Raw genomic sequence first — 21,693 nt, forward strand, 5'->3', positions numbered from 1 at the left:
ATGACCTTGCTGCAACTGAGCACATTTGTAACTATGACAAAACAGACTTCCAAACAGACCACCGTCCTACTTTCAAAGAAATTACGTGAACATGTGAAATGTCCAACCAGGGATCACTGACAGATGGCATACCTTCTCATTCACAATGACAAAAAGGCTGGGATCATCCCCAAAAACATCTGGTAGGAGTAAACATGTGGCTGTCATCTTCATATCTGTCAAAGCAAACATGCTTACAGTCCAAGTGAAAATAAGCTTTTATCAACTACTGCAAGCAAAGCCAGTAGTAAAACATCGGGATTTTTAAGAAATCATTATCTTCTATAGAGAACAAGCTAGCCTTCTTAGATTAGTGTTTCGCAACCATTTTCACCAACATCTCCTTCTAATAAACATTCAAGATCTCATGGCCTGCCCTCCAAATCTTGGCCAGGAGAAGATAGAAATTCTTTACTCTCTGTCCATCAGCCAGGGAGACTTTATCAAGCCTTACCTTGTGATTTAGATTATGAAATTAACAGATTCTTGAAATGTAACTTTACAATATTGAGTGTACTTCAAAAATCTGGACCCCAGCTCCTCCTATTTGAGACATTGTTTTTTCTTTCCCAAATGTTGTTTGACTAAATTTTATATATTACCCAAACAACTTTTCTAGTTACCCTGAATTATACATATAGCTAACACCAGATCACCCCACTCCTCAGGTTTACTAACATTTCAACATGTCTTCATCTGTGTGCTGTTTCATTTTTTCTTGCAGTGCAATATTGATTGGATTGTCCACCACTGAAAAAGAAGTCAGTATATTTTCTGAATACGATTCCAAAATGTGCCTTGTTTTCTTACAAATATCTGTTCTTGTAAGTAGTTGAAATTCTCTAAACAACTGAAAGAAGAAAAAGATATCAGATCACTAGAAAAGCTAATGTAAAGAAGTAAATAACACTGTAGGATCATATTAAACTTTGAATGTGGTTTAAAATATATACTAGATAGCTGAGTAGCTTTAGTGGAGAAGTAAAGATTTAGTACAGAGGAGGACAAAAGAATGAACGCCTGAAGTGAATAGGAAAAGATATAAAGAATGGACATGGCAAACTTCAAAGTCTGTAGAATTAACACTTGGGATGCAGACTCAATTAAACGAAGGTTTCAAAGTATATATGCATATTTGGCCATTTGAGTTACCCAACTAAGACTCTAGGAGCTTACATTTCTTTAGGTAAACTACACTGTTATGTTTTGGCAACATCCAAAAAGAGACAAAAGAGGAAAACTTAGATTTTAGGAGGCAAACCTAGTAAAATACCTAAACTTAGTATTTTAAAGGAAGAGGAGACAGCTTTGGAGACTATAAGATCAGACAGAAACTAAAAACCAATGTACATGTAAGATATTTGACTACAAGGTAAAAGCAAAACCAGCTTATGGAATCTCCTTGACTCAAAACCACCTTTTCCTGCCACTGTCTAAGTTCTTCCCCTCAGAGAATTCCATCACCACTGTCTCCTTCCCCGCTTTTCTTTTTTCGTTTTTTTGTTTTTTTTGACAGAGTGGCATTACAAGACGCTATCAGCTACACTAGTAGGAATTGATGTCATCATCACTATCCTAAAACTTAGTAAAGAACAGTTGCATACCACCACTGGGTCTCATCGTTCCTTGAATATTTTGGTAGATCACCTATCGCCCAAAGATAAGGTCCAAAAGTTATCAGGGAGCTGGAATGCACATTCTCCTCAAGCCATAGTGGCTGTTACCAGGCAGCCCTCAGTGGACTCCTAATCTAGACTGATACCCTAAAAAGGGCTTCTCTCAGCAGGGAATTGTAAAGTAGAGCATGAAAAAGATGCATAGTCCTCCATTTTCCTGGGTACACAAAGGCTAGGAAATATTTTTACCTTTTATTTTCAAGTTTACATTAAAGTTAAAGAGATAGCATAACTCACAAATTCCCTTCGTGCAACTTCTCCCAGGCTAACATTTTCGATCCATTTGAAAGTAAGCTATATGCTGCCCCTTCCCCCTTAATTCTTCATTGTGTATATACAAGGACACTGTCCTGTATAACCACAGCGTAACCATCGCCATCAGGAAAATTGAATCCATGGACCCCATTCAAGTTTGCCGATTGCTCCAGTCATGCTCTTTACAAATTCAGGATGTAATCCAGGAACACATGGGAGATTGAGAGATCATGTCTCCTAGTGTCCTTCTGTCTGAAACAGCTTCTTGGGTTTTCCTCATATTCCTCGCCGTTTTTGAAAAGCAGAAGCCAATTACTTTGTCAGTCTAGATTTGTATGTTTTTTCATGATTTATACATTTTTGGCAAGAGTGCTGACACTTAGCACTGCAACAGGAGGCACAAGATGGTAATTGGTCCCGTTATTGGAAATACTAAATTTTATCACTTGGTTAAGATGCAATCTGCCAGGTTTCTCTACTATAAAGTTAATTAATATGTATGTTATACTTATTAATATATAGTTAGATTATATTAGCGGATGATTCTTATGTACTTCACTTAAGTTCTACATGATTAGTGAAATAGTTTGTCAGTAAGGTGAAAACTAGCATCTCAAAGGATTTATTGAAAATTTTGGGGAATTGTTTAAATTTGTTTGGTATTTTCCCCTTCTCAACTCCCTCCTCATCTTGTGCCATATCCAGTAGGTCCCGGTAACACATTCCTAGTTGATAATACCATGTTTCCCCAACAATAAGACCTAGCCAGACAATCAGCTCTAATGCGTCTTTTGGAGCAAAAATTAATATAAGACCAGGTATTGTATTATATTATATTATAGTATAGTATAGTATAGTATAGTATAGTATAGTATATATTATATTATATAGACCTGGTCTTATAGTAAAATAAGACCGGGTCTTATATTAATTTTTGCTCCAAAAGACACATTAGAGCTGATTGTCTGGCTAGGTGTTATTTTGGGGAAAACATGGTAGTTTAGCTAGTCTAATAAAGTATATTTTTTAATTTTAGATTTTTAAATTTTCTTTTGAAAGTGTTTTGAGGGGAGGAGACTGATGAGTACAGGTGGTGATGGAGAACTTGTAGGACCAGCTTCCCACACCAGCTGCTTCTCTTCTGCCACATCTGTGTCCACAGCTCCCTAAGCTCCAAGTGTTGTCACAATGGTAACAACAACTACAAGTGGTGGGGGTGGTTTGGAGCAGGGACACCTGTCCCACCGTAGGGGCTGTTTGGTAACTGAGCGTTTGTAAGTAAGGTCAAGCTTGAATTTATTTTAGGAAGTACAAGGGTTTTCTCAATTGTAAATCCCACCTGGCTACACAAGGCAGAATTAGGGAGGTACTTCCTGAAGAAGACGAAAATGTTTAGCTCTTTTAAAACAAGAAACCGACAACTTTATTCAGGAAGTATACTCATTACAAAAACCATACCCCAATGCATATTTTGGATATAAATGGTTAAATAACTGAGGGATTAGAGGAAAAGACAGAGACTTAGACAAAGCATGAGAGATACAGTCTTAGGTCTGACATGTCCTCTCTACTCCACACTCAGGCTAATAACGACCTAAGACTTACCATTATCGGGGTTTTTGTAAGACCGCTGAACCATAGCTTATCTACTTTATTTATTTATTTATTTATTTATTTATTTATAGCTTATCTATTTTAATCACTAAACCTTTGCAAGCTGCACTTCAATGAAAACCCCTAGGGTTGCAACATCAGTGACAGGGCAGCCTTATTAACTGCTATGGACTGAATGTTGAAATTTAATGCCCAATGTGATGGTATTAGGAGGTGGGGCCTTTGGGAAGTGATTAGGTCATGGGATTAGAACAAAGACCCCAGAGAACTAACTTGCCCCTTCAGCTACGTGAAATTACAGCTAGAAAGCACCATCCATGAACCAGAAAGCAGGCTCTCACCAGCCACCGAATCTGCCAGTGCCTTGGACTTCCCTGCCTCCAGAAGTGCAAAAATAATTTTTTGTTGTTTATAAGCCACCCTGTGGTCTGTGGTATTTCTGTTATAGCATCCCAAACAGAGTAAAACACCAATCATCCACGAACGCATTCAGCATTCAAAAATACACTACTCTGCTAGACACTTTGAGAACTACTGAGATGTTTAAAAGATGCTCCCTACATTTAAAGAGTTTATAGACTTTTAAGTTTGACAGGTTTTTGCCTGAAAACTATATTTTGTAGCTGTGTCAATCTGGCATACTTTTGTAATGGCCAGAGATTAATGGCTATTACTATTTCAGCAACCGAACGATTGTGAGAAAGCAAACAAAAACCAAGGTAGGGTTGCTGAGAGGAACAGATAAAATAGTCAGTGTACAGTGCTAAGAACATGCCTGCTACTTAGGAAGCTCACATGTTTACTACAGACATTATTCTCAAAATAAAACATGCAAGCAAATTCTTTCAGTTTTTCTTTTTTCTAGAAGAAGAAAAATATGTGAAACTTTTCATTTTCAATTTGGTTGATTGTACCCAAAGCATTCTTCCATGAAATGTATTCTCAAGTGAAAACTCTGATGACGCTTTCATTATATACTATAGCTAAAATCACACTAACATTGTAATAAGACCCTTTCATGACCACCTTAAGTAAACTAAATGGCAGAGTATTTGAATTACTCCTTAAACTTCTTCGTATAGTTTGAGACCATTCTATGAAATGATTTGGGATCATGAAGGAAATAGATTTGGAGTAGTGTTGCATGCTAATAGTTCCTTAATAGACTATCTTGATTGTCAAAATGCATACAAATGAAAAATGTTTCATGCTGTCAAAACACTCCCTAAGTAGTGTCCCCGCCCCCCGCCCCCAGCCTTCCAATACGTCCAATGACAGGGAACTCTTTAAATCTAAAGCAGCCAGTGTGTGTTATTAGAATATACTTCCAGAAGTTCTTACCAAATTGTCCTCGTTGTAGCCCCTTCGGCCTCACACCCTACTGAGATTCCTACCCTTGACCTTGCTACATGGTGCTCTTACCACTCCAAGAGGAAAGAGAGAAAACTCTATTTTGACACTATAATCAGAGAGTATTATAAGTGAATAAAAATACCTGATAAGGGCACTTCAAGAAAGGAAACATTTTAAGAATGTCCTTCAGAGGTGTTCTGCTTCCAATCAACTTCCTTCTTATTTGCAAAGTCTGGCTCATTCTCTTATCGATTTCTCTCCAGTCCTTTTCTACTTTCACATATTCTTGCTGGAACCAGCTAATATGTTCATCTACCTCAGAATCTAAACAAACAGCTTCTTCCTGAAAAATATTTTCAAAATATCAATATGTTGCATTTCAAGTTTCAGCTTAATCCTTCATGAAAACTCTAATTGTAGGCTGTATTGCACTTAGATTCACACACACACACACACACACACACACACACACACACACACACACACACCATACTACAATGCCCTCATAAGATGCACATCATCGTGTATAATTACACTTGGTCTTGAATGTGGTTAACAAATGGATAGTCTTTAATGCTGTGGACAAATCAGATAGTTAATTACACTATAATCTGTTCTTTTGACAGAACTATGAGTAACTTCATTTCCTACGTACCCTTTTACATAGAAATCTAGATTATCCAGAAGGTTCACACCTAACAGGAATGTTTATTTCTACTCATTTAAATTTTAGAAGATAAAGATGAAGAAGAAATAAAAAGGTTTTAAATTAAAGTTTTGTTATTGTTACTGTTTGTATTTTTTTCTTTTTAAATGCCTTTTTATATAAGCTTCAGTACCATCTCATATAACCCAATTTCAAAATAAAAACAGTGGGTATTTTGTGTTGCTAAATCATCAAACTGTCAGTGCTATTCATTATACATGTGGGTACACTTGGCGGGGTGGCTGGCTGAGAAATGCCCCACATATTATCATGAAAAATATAAGACAATCAGCTTTGAGGATACAAGAAAAAAATATCTTTCTAGAAAAATTAGTTGGGAGGACACTCAGCTGAACTTACATTTGAATTAACTTGACAGACTGTCTACCTGATCAGACTGTGAACATATATTACCTGTAAAGGGTGAAAAAAGATGATAAAGACCCTAAAATGCTCCTACTTCAAGGCTTTTACAAGCACGTTAAGAAACCTCCAGGTAAACCCACTATCGGTGAACATAGGATGACCAGCTAGACACCAAGTGAACAATTGCCTAGAAAAATGTAATTTAACAGACTGAAAACAAGTTTCTATATCCTAACATAAATTTAAGTAGATAAGTCTTTCCACAAAGAAAATACAAAGATCTGACAGTTTTATAGACAAAGTCTACTAAACTTTCAAAACAGAGCACTCCAATTTTATGCAAAGTCTTTTCTTAGGAATCTTGCATATGTGATAAAATCAAGTATTTCAAAAACAGATGAATGATAAACATGAAATTGAGAGTAGAGGGCAGAAGTGTAGGAAAGGCGGGTATCGGTGAGGGAGGGAAACAGGCAGAGGTGTCGGGAGAATTCCAATTCTAAACTGAATGTTGGGCTCACAGTGTTCATTTTGTCTCATAAATCACACATATGCTACATATATTCTTTTATCAGTCGCAAATGTATATAATGACAATTTTTTTAATAGAAAGAAAAAATCCTAATTTTTAAAAAGTAAAAGAAAAATTTTAATTATATATAAATAGCTTTCCTTTAGTTGCTAATTTAATATTAGCAATTGCTAATATTGACATTTATAGACTACTAAACACATGATGTACTGCTTCCCCTAAAACCCCCACCCAATGCATGAAATATCATGGAGTTTCTAGGAAGCTTCTACTTGATCTGTTTAACATAATGTTAGGGGGTCGGTCGAATCCTAGATTAAAGTGACCTATCTTATTAAAAGGAATCGCTGGCTGCATCAGACTTTAAAATTCTCACTTTTTAAATGATGTATTTATCATTAGAACTGGAAGGAACTTAGAAATCATCTGGTCCATGCCTCTCACTTTACTGATGAGCTCACTGAGACTCTCAAAGGGGAAGGGACTTTCCCAAGCACGGAGAGGGCCAGGGATGGAGGTTCCTGTCTCAGTGCAGCTCTCCACTTCTCTGAGGAGGTGGATAGCCTTGTTCCGACAGGCTGGTTTCCTCAGCAGTGCATGTTAGGATGAAGGAACCAGCGAATGAACAATGTCCAAATCTTACACGACTGCAGCTGCAGGATAGTCGACTGCTGGGTATCTGTCTCAGTAGTCAAAGCAAGTGGGGAGACAAGCGGAAGAAGTCATCAAAGGAAGAAGGCATGAAGCAGACAACAGGTCATTCCTGGTGAAGAATGCCAATGAAAGGACACATTGAAGGGAAGTGGGAATCACCCGCGGGATTCCTGACTTCAAAGGAATCTGCATAAATGAACCAGAACATTGAGTTGGATGCAAGCAAACTGGACAAGGAGCTTACGCAGGTCTCTACCACACCAGTGCTGGTAACAGACTGGGCTCTACATCACACCACCACGACCTACAGCACCCCGAGTGTTGCGTGGAATCGCAGCGAGCTCAGCTCTAACCAACTTCTAAGCTGAACAGAGGGAGATAATATTTCCAAGTTAGATTTTAACAAAAAACTGAGACTGGTTTTGAAGTAGTAAGACACAGCATGGTTGAAAATGTACAGTTACAACATTTTCTCCCCAGAAAAGAATAAAATCTCTCTTCAACTTTTATTAAACATAATTTTGTTCTACATTCTACAATCGGAGTAAGTTTGCAAAGAAAGTATCTTGTTATGACAATTTATGAAAAATTTAATAATTCTTGTAAATACATTATTAAAATTCACTTTAAAGACACTATGTAAAGGTCCTGTACCTAAGATTTAGGGGCTGTCGCTCTGAACAACATCAGCAAATAACTAGTCACGCTCCCGTCCTACTCTGCTGTTCCCGATAGAGTGTCATTTCACCCTGTAAGTCCACTAAGGGTGTGTTTACCTTACTCATCCGGTATAATATCTACAAGCCACATGTGGCTATAGAGCATGTGAAATGTGGCTAAGCCAAATTGAGATGTGTGCTGGAAACACCGTATTTCAAAACTTTAGTGTGCAAAAAAAGTGTTAGCTATCTCATTAACAACGCTTTACAATGTTGAAATGTTATGTTGAAATGTTAATATTATGAATAGATTGGGTGATACATACTAGTATTATCATGCACCTGCTTCTTTTCATTCTTGTAAATATGGCTACAAGAAAATTTAAAATTGCATATGTGGTTGGTATTATATTCTATGGGACAGGGCTGTGTTAGATGCTAGAGTTTTCTTTATACCAAATTCCAATTGTGCCACTTTCAATTCCATTGTCATCAAATTGACTATGGAAATGGTTCTTCCCTTTGGGACTTGCAGAGTCTCTTTGCCTAGCATTCAGTCACATGTCTCTGTCAATCATCAGAAAAACTGCTGCAACTTTGCCCCCATTTCCAAGTGCACAGCTGACTTGTAAAACTTCACAGTATTAGTAAATTTGCCACCTGCTGATGGCAATAATTGCATCATATCCAGAATGCTATTAACTGTCAACCTTTTTCCTCAACTTTTGCTGTCTTGTTCAGTTTTGTACCATGAGAGAAACATCTGCGGAAAAGGCTGTAACAGTGATTAGTATTTAGACAATAAATCATTATGTGTCAGGTGCAGTAAGAAACAAAGAGTATCTGCCATACCAAAAAAAAAAAAAAATAAATAAATAAATAAATAAATAAATAAATAAATAAATCCAAAGGAACTTAGTAGATATTCTTAGCATTTGACTATCTAAGCAGTTTTTGCATAACTTTCAATTCCATTTTATTTCTAATTCAAAGAAAAGCTAACACATAAAAATCCTTCATGACTTTCAAAGTTATGGGGTACATATATATACCCAAGAAGTCGGAAAAGAAAATGTTTTAAGAGAGAAATGAATTACAAGTATAATGCTAAGTAATTCAACATCTGGTGTTATTAATATTTATTTGTTTGCTTAGCAAATATGTAGAGGAATCGGGATACAAGAACACCCCATAAGCATTGATCAAATCCCCACATCACTTTCTTAAATTCATGTAGGTTAAGAAAAAGGAAGCACAAGTTAACCTCTGTAAAGAAATTGCTGCAACATTCTCGGCATATGTTTAATAAGATATTTCACATCAGACTGGGACAAAATATTCATTTTGTTTCCTCTGAAGGGAACCAAAATTTTGCTACCCTGAAGCTACTTTTGGGGATATTGATTTTAAGCTGTTTATTAAGAAACAAGACTCAGAAAGAACCTTTGACCCTCCTGCTTTCTTGCCCAAGAGATTCAGACAGAAAAACCTGCCTTAAGAAGGAAACCTTGGCTTAATCACCTTAAGAATCTTCACCTCAGCATTCGTTAGGAAGACGCCAAGCCTGTTAGCTAGGTTCCCCCTGTGTTCCATTGTTTCTGAGGCGCCCAGCAAGAATGTTCCTGCCATGTGTGTTCAGCTCTTCCTCAGCTACCTGTAGTTGCCCATTCTCATTTCTGAAATCTAGTACCCCTTCCCCTCCTTCGCCTTTGTCCAAAACGTCTTGGATATTCCAATGTGGCCTCACTGTCTTCAGGATTGTCATGTTTATGTGAATTCTCCATGAGCATGTAGTAAACATTTGATTTTTCTCCTGTGAATCTTTCCCTGTTAATTTGATTATTTAGCCCAGCTAGAAGAACTTAGAAGGCAGGAGGAAAAGTATTATTTATTTGTTTGTTTGTTTGTTTTTTGCCCCAACCACTGCCATAATTCAGACTGAGAAGTATCCTCAAAAGTAAGGTCACATGGAAATAATCTACTCCTTTTCTTGAGGAAATGGAAAGAATCTCCAAATGAATTAGAAGGAAAAAATGAGTTAAAGCTATGTATTTTTACATAATGTAAAATAATGTTTGTCTATGTTTTAAGTGTTTTTCTTATAATATGGCAATACTTTTTTTATAGATATCTGCACCCTAGATACAGTAACAGACACAGACTGTGAAATCCTTGGGGAAGAGGGCAGGGTGAGCCAGACCTTCAAAAATTCCTCCGTCACACCATGAAGCCAGTCCAGGGACAGAAGAGTCACTGAAACATGGATCCAATGCCTGATTCCCCTACCCCATTAGTTCCTCTGGCTGGTCACATAATTCAAACAACAAACAGCAGATTAACAGGAGAAAACCAAAGTTTTTAATACATGCATGTGGGAACTCAAATAGGCAAGAAAATTCCAGGCAGTGAGGCAACATGGGGTATATAAGGCATCATTGGGCAAAAAGAAAGGGGGACAAGGTATTAGATTTCAGAAGTGAGAATGGGTGATTTACAGGTAGGTGAGGAAGATGGGAACATAACTAACAGGAAAATTCCTGCTGGGCAACTCAGAAACAGTGGGACACAGTGGGTAACCTAGGAAATGTGTTTGACTAACGCTCAGGTGTAAATTCTTAGGGTGATCAAGTCAAGCTCCCTTCTTAAAGTAAGTTTTTTTTGTTTTTTGTTTTCCTATCTGAATCTCTTTAAGAAAAAGGAGAAATAAAATACTCTTCCTGAGTTTGTTGGGCTTTAATTGATTTCAGTTTGAAATCATCTGTGTGCCTGAGTGACACATTTCGGGGATATTCCCCTCCCGACCCCCACAGAGCCCCTGGCATTATTCAGGAAAGGCAAGATTTTGCCGCTGTACATAACAACCCCAGACCTTCAGGCAACACAGTTTACCCACAGTTTATCAATCACTTCTGTGACATGTTCATCTCAGGCCCAGCTCCTCATCCCCTCACCCAAATACTTGGCTCTACCATCTAGAACGCTGTCAGTCATCACTGAAAAAGGAAGCGGGTAACATGGGGGCATTGTACATGGGATCTTCATCCAATGCACAGGACACGTCTGCTCACATTTTATTGGTCAAAGTCCGTCTCATGGCCACACCTAACTTCAAGGGAGTGGAGACTACAGTCCAGCTGCTTATCTGGATGGAATGATGAAACTGGTGAGCAGCAATAACGTCCACACTCATGTACCTCTGGGTTTCTTGTTATGTGAGAGCATAGCTTTCCTTATTTATAGTTTTGGCCAGTTTTAGAAGGGTTTTCTGTTGGCTACAACCAAAACCATATTAACTGAAACACCAGAACACACAATTGTTAAACCAGAACATAATTTCCTAAATGAATCTTATATCCAGCAAAACAATCCTTCAAATAAAGAAACATTTAGGAAATTCCCAAATAAAAACTCAGACAATTGGTCACTTACTGATCTGCCCTACCAGAAACACTAAAGGTAGACCTTCAAGCAAGAATGAAGGAACATTAAACTGTAACTCAAATCCACATGGAAAAAAAAGGGGGCGTGGGGGCACTGGTAAAGGTCATTTTGTAGGTAAATGTAAAAGGCAGTAAAATGTATTTTGTATTTGTAACTCTTTCGCCCATCTTATTTTAAAGACAATTGCATGAAGCAATAATTATACATCTGTGTTGATGGGCATACAATGTATAAAATGTGATGTATGACAATAACAGCACAAAAGGGATGAGGGATGGAGTTACATAGGGACAAAGTTTTACTAAAAGAAACAATAAGGGAAATTACGTTAGTACAGTAGGAAATATCTGCTTAACACAAAAGAAGCAGCAAGTTAGGAATAAAATTACAAAAAAGAGATGTCATAGAAAACAGATAGCAAAATAGCAGACATAAATCCTACCTCATCAGTAATTACATTAAGTGATTGGCAGAATGTATTTTAAAAATGATCCAACTATATACTGTCTATTAGAGACACACTTTAGATTCAATGGTACAAATAGGTTGAAAGTAAAAAGACAGGAAAAAGATATATCATACAAGCAGTAAAGATACAAAAATAAAGATAGAATGGCTATACTAACAGCAGACAAAATAAACTTTAAGACAAAATTGCTCCCAGAGACAAAACAGGATATTTTATAATGGTGAGAAGAAAAATCCATCAGGAAGACATAACAATGATAAACTTATATACATCTAACAACAGAGTCCCAAAAATCATGTGGTGAACAAAAACTGATAGAACTGAAGAGAGAAACAATTCAAGAATAATAATCACTGGGCATTTCAGCATTCCCCTTTCAATAATGAATGGAACCAGATGATAAACAAGGAAATAGAAGACTGGAACAACTGTTATGCCTGGAGAAGACAACATGGATTGTAAGAACTTGGAACTGGGTATGACCAACACATCACAAAACGAAGACCTCTGAGAAGATGATATCAAAAGGAGTTTTGAGGAAACTGATTAATAGGTTTAAGTTACTTATTTAAAACTCTCAAAAAGCAGCCAAATGTAGATAAACTAACGGGTAAAGAGAAAAGAATCAATGCACTTAAAGATCACATTAAAAGCCTTCAAACTGAGGAAACTTCATTGCGATTATGATAAATAAACAAATTCATGCATACATACATATATCGAGAGAAACAAAAGCTCCTACAGAAATGACCAAATCTTTCCTGTTCTGCTTCAAGAAAACAAAATGAATTTTCACCAAATAGCCAATTTAGAGTTAATTTACTCCATAAAAACAGAGAAGAATGTTTTCAAAGTAGATGAAAAAATCAGCCATACATGTAAAGAACTGGACACCAGAAAGATACAAGCCCTGTTTTTTGTGTGTTTTTTTTTCCAGAAAATTATGAAAGAAGTGTTGACTATTATCAAAGTCAGCTTATATGCCATGAGTGAAAGTTTATGATAATAGGTTGAGGGCGCTAGGGGTGAAAGAAACATCAATAACTTAAAAAATATATATGCATGCATTAGTCAAAAAAGCATTAAAGATGAATTTAAGCATTTCAAAAACTACGCTTACTTCCTAATGTTTCAAATGGGAAATTGTTTCAAATGTTCTGAGAGGATCATTCTGGATAAAGAAATTTAGAAGAAAGGATGAGAATGATGCTGTGACAGTGTCAGGATCCAGGTCCAGTGCCCCATGTAGAAACAGATGCCACCACCACCCCACCCCAGGGTCAGGATGACAGGAGTAGGATGTATCTATCCACCAGGGCCTCTCCATTCTGTCAAAGCACAGCCTCCACAACAGCAAGACAGGGCTTACCTTGCTGCTCCATGCGCTGGCAGGATCTCAGAACTTTCCTTTGGTCCAACCCTCCCACCTGAACATAGCACCCCTAGCCCAGGCTCTAGTTCTCCTGTGGGAAGGCAGATGGTACAGAGTAGTCCTAGGGGTCAGTTCCTGAGGAAAGAATCTCCTGTCGTTCCCCTTACTCTGGAAAATAAGGAGAAATCTCCCCAGGAGCCTTCCTACTGAGGGATTTCCCTGACCCAGCACATTTTCCACTGGCAACAAAAAATATCTCTACACTAAGTATAAAGGGATACTAAGTAATAAACACTAAATAATCAAATGTGATATGGTAAAGACATAAGGATAGACTGATAAACCAACCAGCGGAATAAGAGAGAGTGCCAAGCACATATCCACGTTTATTTGGGAACTTAATATACAATAAAAGTGCTACCCATGAAAAAAGGATGGATTGTTTAGTAACTGGTATTGAGAAAGTGACTCACTATATGCAGATCCCTACTTATTAGCATATACAAAGAAGGACTCCAAATGACTTAAAGATCTAAACATGAAAGTGCAAACTATAAACTTAATAGAAGAAAGAGGAGGAGGAGATCTTTGTGACTTAGTATGATGGTGCAATTCAGGGTGGAGTGCAACAGGCCTTGAGGCAAGGAGTGCTTAGCAATCATTACAATCATGGACTAGAAATACACATGGTAACATGAGTGAGTCTTAAAAAGTGTCAGTGTAACAAGTGAAACTTGAATAAGAATATCATTGACATTAAGTTAAATATGGTATATATAAATCTAAAGTGACAATACACATTTTGCAACACTTACAAACGAAAAGCACTTACGAAAGACATTAGAATGGTTGCCCAAGGGCAGAGGTGGGGAGGAGGGCAGATTGGAACGGGGACAAAAAGAAATGAATAGAACCAGAGAAAGGCCACTGGGCAATGACAATAATATGCCATGAGGAGTTTGATTCACTCAACTTTAATTAATACCTGAGGTATTTTACAAAAAAAGTACTACAGTATAAAATAGAATTCCACTACACTGTCATGCATTTCCATATAATCCCTATAAACTTTCAGAACCAGTGTCTTCATCATTTAAAAAGGACAATGTTATCAGCCAGCAACTTATGAAATTACTTAGTTAAGTTTCCTGTTTCAAGAATCTAATTATATCTTCCTTTTGTGGATGACAAAGGGGTTCTACAGAAAGTAACCTCACAGGGTGATCGCATCATCAATTCCTAACTGGGCAGATCATGGTGGGTAGTCTTCTCCTGAGCATATAACTTCTTTATTAAAAGGCTGATCTTTGCCTTAAGCAAGGCTTGTCTATTGTGTTTTGTGCATCTAGGTTAGCACACCTTTGAAATGCCCCCTTTAGACCGCTCACTCTAATATGACCAGTTTTTCAGACCCCTCCTTCTAAAGCGGACCACCCTCAAGAGAGCACAGAATCTTAACTAATCTGATCCCCACTTTGCCTTCTTCCACACTCCCGCCTTTATTTGAAATGCATAAAAGAAGTTGCAAAACCGTTACTCTCCAGAGCATTTGAGATCTTGTTCCCTGGCCTATGGCGTCAGTTTGGCTCAAATAAACTCTTACAAAAATTCTTTATAGGTTTGAACGTTCTTATACCGACCGTTTAGAATACATAAAGAAGTCTGGTAAAAGCCAATGAAGGGAAAGAAACAGATTTATCAATTCATGGGTCTGCAGAACTATTTGGACCTATAACTACGTCACATACATAAGGAGTTATACCAATTATGCTGCATTTGGCTGTGTGACCCTACACACAGCAGTAACATGAGGTCATGTCGTTGGAGGACTTTTAGACACTGCATATGTGGGAAAAATATTATTACCTTTTCTCCCACCCTCTAAGTTCTTCTCGCTGGGCTTTTAATCAAATGAAGAGAGATAGATTAACAGTAGGAAATCAAATGTTTTAATACATGCACATGGGGAATTCACATAAACATGACAATTCCAAAGACAGTGAGGCAAGATTGGGTATATAAGATATTTGGACAAAAAAAAAGTGGGGGAAGGGGTATTAGATTTCAGAAGTGAGTATGGGCGATTTACTGGTGATTGAGAAAGCGGGGACACACATGGCAGGAAATTTCTTGCTGGGCAACTCAGAAACAATGGGACCCAGGGGTAGTAGCTAGCTAACCTGATGTCTGATGTCCTCTTATTTACCACACTGCATTCAAAGTAGGCTAAGGCAGCATCCTAAGGTTTCCTTCCTGAAGCAGGTTTCTGCCTGAATCTCTTGGGCGGGAAAGGGGGAGGGTCAAAGTTTCTTTCTGAAGCTTGTTTCTTAATAAACAGCTTAAAATCAATATCCCCAAAAGGCAGTTTCAGGATGGCAAAAACGTGGTTCCCTTCTCATAATACCCAGTATTCTGCAGGACGAGTTCTGGGTACATAGTCTGGGATTCTGACAAGTACAGCCATCTATATAACATGGTGAAAAGTCTTTTAAGCTGAGGCGTCCAGGTATATTGACTCACAGGTTAGTGCTTTGGCGCTACTGATCCTTTGAGGTTTGTAACCTAGTTTAATGCAGTACTAAAACTGCCCTAGGAGATGGAGACAGGAGAGATAGAGACACAAGATCTGTGGCCCATGCTCAGAGGCACACAAATTCTGCAGCTGCCTGGGTTATAGGAAGAAACCCATGCGACAGGACTCAGAAATGCATCTTCCTTCATTGAGACATTTACCTCTAATTCTTAGGTAAATTCCTTCCAACCACTAAAGCAAAAACAACAGAAACAAAACAAAAACAATGAAAATCTCTTCTCCTTCACTCCTTTCCAAAATCTTCCTCCAGTTTAGCCAAACCCACTTCCCTGCCTTTGAATGAATGGCCTGACTCCTGGCTTCTTGCCTGAATCAGCATTTTCCATCTCTGCAATTTCTTTTCTATATTATGGGACTATTATGCGCAGTCAAAACAGTTTTTAAAATGTGAAAGTTACCAAAGGGTATTTTAATACAAATATCTTTAATTTTCAGGAATCTTAAAGATATTAAAAAGCAGCTGTTGGAAGTTCAAAACGGAGATCAGAAATTATTTAGACAATCTGAAGTATAAAATTCATGAGATAAGTTAGTTGTATACTCAACAGATTTGTCCCTCCACCCTTCTTAAGTGTTTTTACATTTGCTTAATCACCATGTAGGGTACAAAACCCAGAAACACATTGTTTTTTGTAATATTCTAGGGTGAATATTTCCCCATCCTTTAAAGCTTTTGGCTTTATAGACCACTAGGTCATAAACAGGGATGCTACAGTCTTTAAAAGAATCAGCAATTTGTAGCTCCATCTGTAAGGAGGAGAAAAGTAAATCCTTACCAATTAGATTTGTTTGCCAGGAAAAATGGTGTCTCTTCAGATGTGAACAATGACCACTTTATAATTACTTGTTACCCCAGCTGGCGGGAATGTCAAAACTAAATTCTTTTGCAACTTAATTTATCTTGGGTCCTGGTACATTCAATTCCCTGTGGGTTTTTTTCATTTCTTTGTTTATTTGTTTTTTTAAGCAAAAGACCCTGCATGAGCCTTAGCAAGATTCCTTTTAGGATTCAGGCAAGTCTGGGGGACTCGATGGGAAGATGGAAGGGAGTAGCCATGAAGGGAATAGTTACATAAAGGCCAAAGTGGTTTGGAGAAGGAATCAAAAATTGGTTCAATGATGATGTGTCAATGAAATAGAAGCTGCCATTTAGTCCCTGGAGGTAACCACTGACCCCTTGAGTTCCAGTGTTGGAGACAATTGCTAATTTTCCAGTCTTACCATTCATCTATTCCAATGAATCTTAGTGGCAAAAGAAGGAAACTGAATTTGAAAATGTTAATTTATTTTTTAAAAACTCCATTTTTAGTATACTGAAAATCAAATTTTTGCCAATTTATACATAATTATATTCCTTTATAGAATGACTTTTAATTTAAGAATATAAAAGATATTTTAAATAAATGTAATTCTAGCTTACCATGATTTCAGCTTATACTGTACTATTGCAGTCAAATTTCTAAAAAGTTACACCAGTAAATGTAGGTACCTTCCATCTGTCTTGTCAAAGAGGAGACAGAATTATATTAACTGGCCAATTATTTGAAAATTCCATTTAAAATTATAAGATATTTAGAATATATACCCTCTTCAAATTTTTGTCTTTATGTCTTATGCTGGGATGAATGGTTTACAAACTATGTTGAAGAATATTCGTGTCCCCTGGAGCTTATAATTAATGCTAATAAAACTGAGATGACCCAATAGGTTGCTCTATTAATCACAAATAAATATACCAGCTGAAGAAGACAATAGAATATTTGTACGAAGTACATGCACTAAAATCAATGTATTTGTGGTGAAGAGTTAAGATTCACGTTGGATTGAGGTGGAAATAGATTTGGGGGAGTGTGAGATTTAGCTTCTCTCCTTGGTAGTTTGGACATCCTCCTCAAGGAGTTCAGTCTACTTTGTTGGCAGGGGACATTTTTGTTTCTAAGGATATCTGGGGGCTCTGAAGCAGTTCAGAAATATTTGTAGTATCTCAGATCATTAGGACCCATATGGACATCGTGTATAGCAGACCTGCAGGGGTCCTTGGCCTGACAATCCTCATGGCCACCTTGACTGTTGTGGGACCGCTTTTGGGACAAGAAACGGCAATATGGAGTTTTGTAACCATGCATGTGCATTACCTCCCTCCCTGACACTTTTGAGACTACAGACCACCTAACCCTATAATGTGATTATTAAAAACTTTCTGTAGTAATAAGAACAGCAAGAACACACAATGCATTTTAATATGACAGGAAGATATCCAAGGACCCAGAACATAAGGGATTTTTCCAGGTTTTTTGAAGGTTGGAAAAGAATAAACATGAGATGTGTACTAACACACTCTGCTCAGACTGGTTTTACAAGGCTTCTTTTGCAAACATCATTCACGTTATTTGCTATACAAAAACATAGATTTCTTGCTTTCTGACTACACTGAACAGGTATTTTGTTTTTATTATTTCAAATGCTGTTACTTATTATTCCTTAATCAATCAACCAATCAATAAGTTGTGAGAACAATGAAAGATTCAATCTTACTTTTATCTGGACAATTTTAATTTCATCAAATCTTGTGTCTGTAAGAGATTTCCTTGTCTGGCCTCTTCGGTGTCCAAATTTACATTTATTTCTCATCACTTGTTCATCATCTTCTATGGATCTTCGAATATATTTAAAGCGATCTTTGAGGGCTCGTTTCCATAAAAACTGTGTAAAGTAACAAGACAGGACAGCTAATCTTCAAGGAGATTGAAATAATTTTATATAAACAATAAAATGTTTATTTGTCTATCACCTATGGGCTTGAAATCTTTTCACATCACAGTAATAGAAATAATATATCTATCCTTCCATTTACTCTCACAATAATTTTGTGATATTGCTACAAAAATTACAATCTCTAAATTATAAATAAGAAAACAGAGTCAGAGAAATAAAAATATTATCCTAATGTTATAAAACTATTAAATAAATACACTGGCTCTTGAATCTAGATTTTCTAATTATTAAAGTTGGATACTTTTCACCTTACTCTGTTGTCTCCACAGCATACTCCACTTTTCTAGTGAGTTCTAGATAAGAACTGATAATGGCTTATGCATACATGGATTGACGTATTTAAAGAAAATATATTAAATGCATCAATCCACATATGATTTTTCTGTCATCCTTTGAAATTCACTTTGGTGAATACTGTGTGCATTCTTCACACCCCAAATATCTATGGAGCATCTACTGTTTCAAACAAAAAGATAATCCTCCCCTACCCTGCTGGTCTCTAGATAGCTCTTGCTCTGCCTCCGCATCTCAGCTTAGCCATCACTCTCTTGTGGCTGCCATAACAGCTCATTTCCCTTGTCAGCTCTCATCTTTCCTGGTCAACTAATCATGCTGGTAATTTACCCTCATCTATGTGATGCATTTCTGTTTCTGTTTTTTCCTATTCTTTTCATTCTTCCTCTCTTCCTCCCTTCCTGCCTCCCTTCCTCTCTCCCGTTTCTCCTTCCCCCCACCCTCCCTTCCTCCTTCCTTTCCTTTCTTCTCTCCCTGCTTTCCTCCCGCTAGGCTATAAGCACGTGAAAACAAGCTCATGTCGGCTTTGCTCCAAGCCCAGCACAGTGCTTGATGCATCTTGGAAACTATGAACATTGGTTGTCCTGTGTCAGTCCTCTGTGAAGTGCAGAGACCCGGGTGTTGAAGGAACAGACTAGAAGCAAGCCTGTGAGTCCTGGCCTTAGTTGGTAAGTAACTCACTGCGTGTGGAGTGGCCTGGCACTTCTTAAAGCTTAGGCCTCAAGGCTGCTTCTGAGCCCCTCACGTGCCCTGTAGTGCCATGTGCTTGAACAGGCCCAGGAGTGGGCGTGGGGAAGGAAAGGACGCTTTAAGGACAGGTCCGTATGTGCCTCCTGGTCTTGGCCACTAGGGAGGGTGGTGAAGAGCCGGGTGACTTTGGACATGTTTTCTGAGTGCGATTGCTTCATAGGCAAATAAAAATGCTACTAAGATTACATTAGTCCAGTATGTGGCACTTAGGTCTTGCCATTCCCGGTCCCCTGGCTTAAGTCCCAATGAAATTATTCCCTGCCCTTCAGAAAGCACTGGGACCTAAATTGGGGTCTAGCTCTAGTACATAGTAGCCAAGAAATCTTCAACAAGTAATGCCTCAGCCTTAGTTTCTTCAACTATAAAATAAAGCAATTTAAGATCAGTCCTGTCGACTGCACTGGATGTTAGGAGACTCAAATAAGTAGCTACTTGTGGAAAGTATTTGTAACTAAAGTACTATCCATAAAAACTTCCACAGCCCTGGTGAAGTATGTCGTGGGTTAAGGTTGGCGGCAGCTTCATCTCTGATTAAGCACCTGGGGGTGTGTGAGTCAGGGATGCTTCATTACCTCCCACAGGCTGTGGGCCTGCACTCCACCATCACTGTTTTACAACAGCACAGAAATAATGGATGGCTTTTTTTCCCCTTAGTTCTGAAATGTGAACTTGTGCAAATGTATTTTTTTTCCCCTCATGTTTCCTACAGCTCTGAAGGTCTTCTAAACTTGCTGACGTAGTGGGAAGCATTATGGCCATCAACTGCTAGGACATTCTTAAATTGCCAATTTCTTCCACCCAGCCTCTCCCTTCTCTCCTTATTAACTGTCTGATGGGAACAGAATAAAGACAAATCAGATGTGATCGTCCACATGGACAGTCAATCAACGAGGTGCTACACGCCTGGCACCAGATGCCTCAGTAGAAAATATTTGTGTCATTGAACCATCATCCCCTTTCTCCACAGTTTTCCAGTGGGAGGGGATATGGGAAGATCTACATGGATATGGCTCTCCACCAATCGCTCTGAAATAAAAACCGGCCCTGAAGTTATGGGCCTCCTGATCTGATACATGAAGCAGTCCACAGCATCGCCAGCAGAGCTTTGCCCAACATTTTAAACCCAAATATAATCATGAGGAAACACACAGACAAACCCAGAAAGTGGACCATTCTTGCACAGCATCTAGACTAGACATGCCCAAAAAGTAAATATCAGGAAACACAAAACAGGGCAGAGAGACGGTCCTAGACAGAAAGAAAAATGCACGTCTCTGGTGTGAGGGGGTGTTCATAATGGGGAAAGCTGTGCATGTGTGGGTGCAGGGGCTACATGTGGAGAAATGTCTGTACCATCTTCTCAATTTTTCCGTGAACTGAAAACTGCTCCAAAACAAAGTCTATTAAAGAGAGAGAGAGAGAGAGAGAGAGAGAGAGAGAGAGAGAGAGAAAGCAACACAAAGAGAGACAAAGAAGATATCAGAGAGTGGGAGAGACTGAGAAAAGTGGGGTAAGGCATAAAATTATTGGACAACGCAAAGCAATTATTTTAAGATGGGCTGAGACTAACGGTGGCACCATGTGGTCACTTACAAAGCCACAGCCGTCCTCATCCAAGAAAGGGTGGGCCTGCAGGAGGGCGTTCACCACATCATTATACTGCTGGGTGGTGGGATACCTGTTCGGTGCAACAAGGAGGACAGTTTTCACTTCAAGCAGTCCGCATTCCTTCCTTTAAGGTGAGTCTAAACTGCTTACTTTGCTTCAAATCTTTCTATATAATAATGTACACACTCAAATACTGGACAACGTTGGACTTCTTATCCATGTGTCATCCAAAATCTGAACAGTGTTGGTTCCAAATGAATTCTCCTTTACTCTGCAAGCAGACCCTCTCCCAAAGCAACAAGTCTGCCCTGTTATTACTCACAGCGAGCCTTCCAAATACTTTGTCATATCAGCCTGGAGAAACTCAATGATCCTTATCCTCATGCTGTGATCAGGACACTTCTGTTCGGCTAACATGCTTTTGACATCATAGGGAAACTCTGGCAAAACATAGGACTTAGTCCATTGCAATGCTTTATTCCTTGCTAGAACATGTTTCACGTTCCTTCTGTTAAATAAAAACACACACCGAGTGAA

The 21,693-nt window shown here is 38.2% G+C and overlaps 1 protein-coding gene across 1 annotated transcript in view; it reads right to left on the reverse strand.

Moving 5' to 3' along the window:
- Positions 1 to 21,693, reverse strand: part of SAMD3 (sterile alpha motif domain containing 3) — a 42,306-nt gene that overhangs the window by 3,427 nt on the left and 17,186 nt on the right. Inside the window, exons 4-9 of the mRNA XM_019729461.2 lie at positions 21,479 to 21,664; positions 21,142 to 21,226; positions 18,265 to 18,432; positions 5,080 to 5,280; positions 718 to 889; positions 133 to 215 (exon numbers count right to left, since the gene is read on the reverse strand). Coding sequence (XP_019585020.2) covers positions 133 to 215; positions 718 to 889; positions 5,080 to 5,280; positions 18,265 to 18,432; positions 21,142 to 21,226; positions 21,479 to 21,664 — 895 coding nt within the window. The remainder of the gene's footprint in view (positions 1 to 132; positions 216 to 717; positions 890 to 5,079; positions 5,281 to 18,264; positions 18,433 to 21,141; positions 21,227 to 21,478; positions 21,665 to 21,693) is intronic.

Source organism: Rhinolophus sinicus, linkage group LG05 (genome assembly GCF_036562045.2).
Source record: "Rhinolophus sinicus isolate RSC01 linkage group LG05, ASM3656204v1, whole genome shotgun sequence".
Lineage (NCBI taxonomy): Eukaryota > Metazoa > Chordata > Mammalia > Chiroptera > Rhinolophidae > Rhinolophus > Rhinolophus sinicus.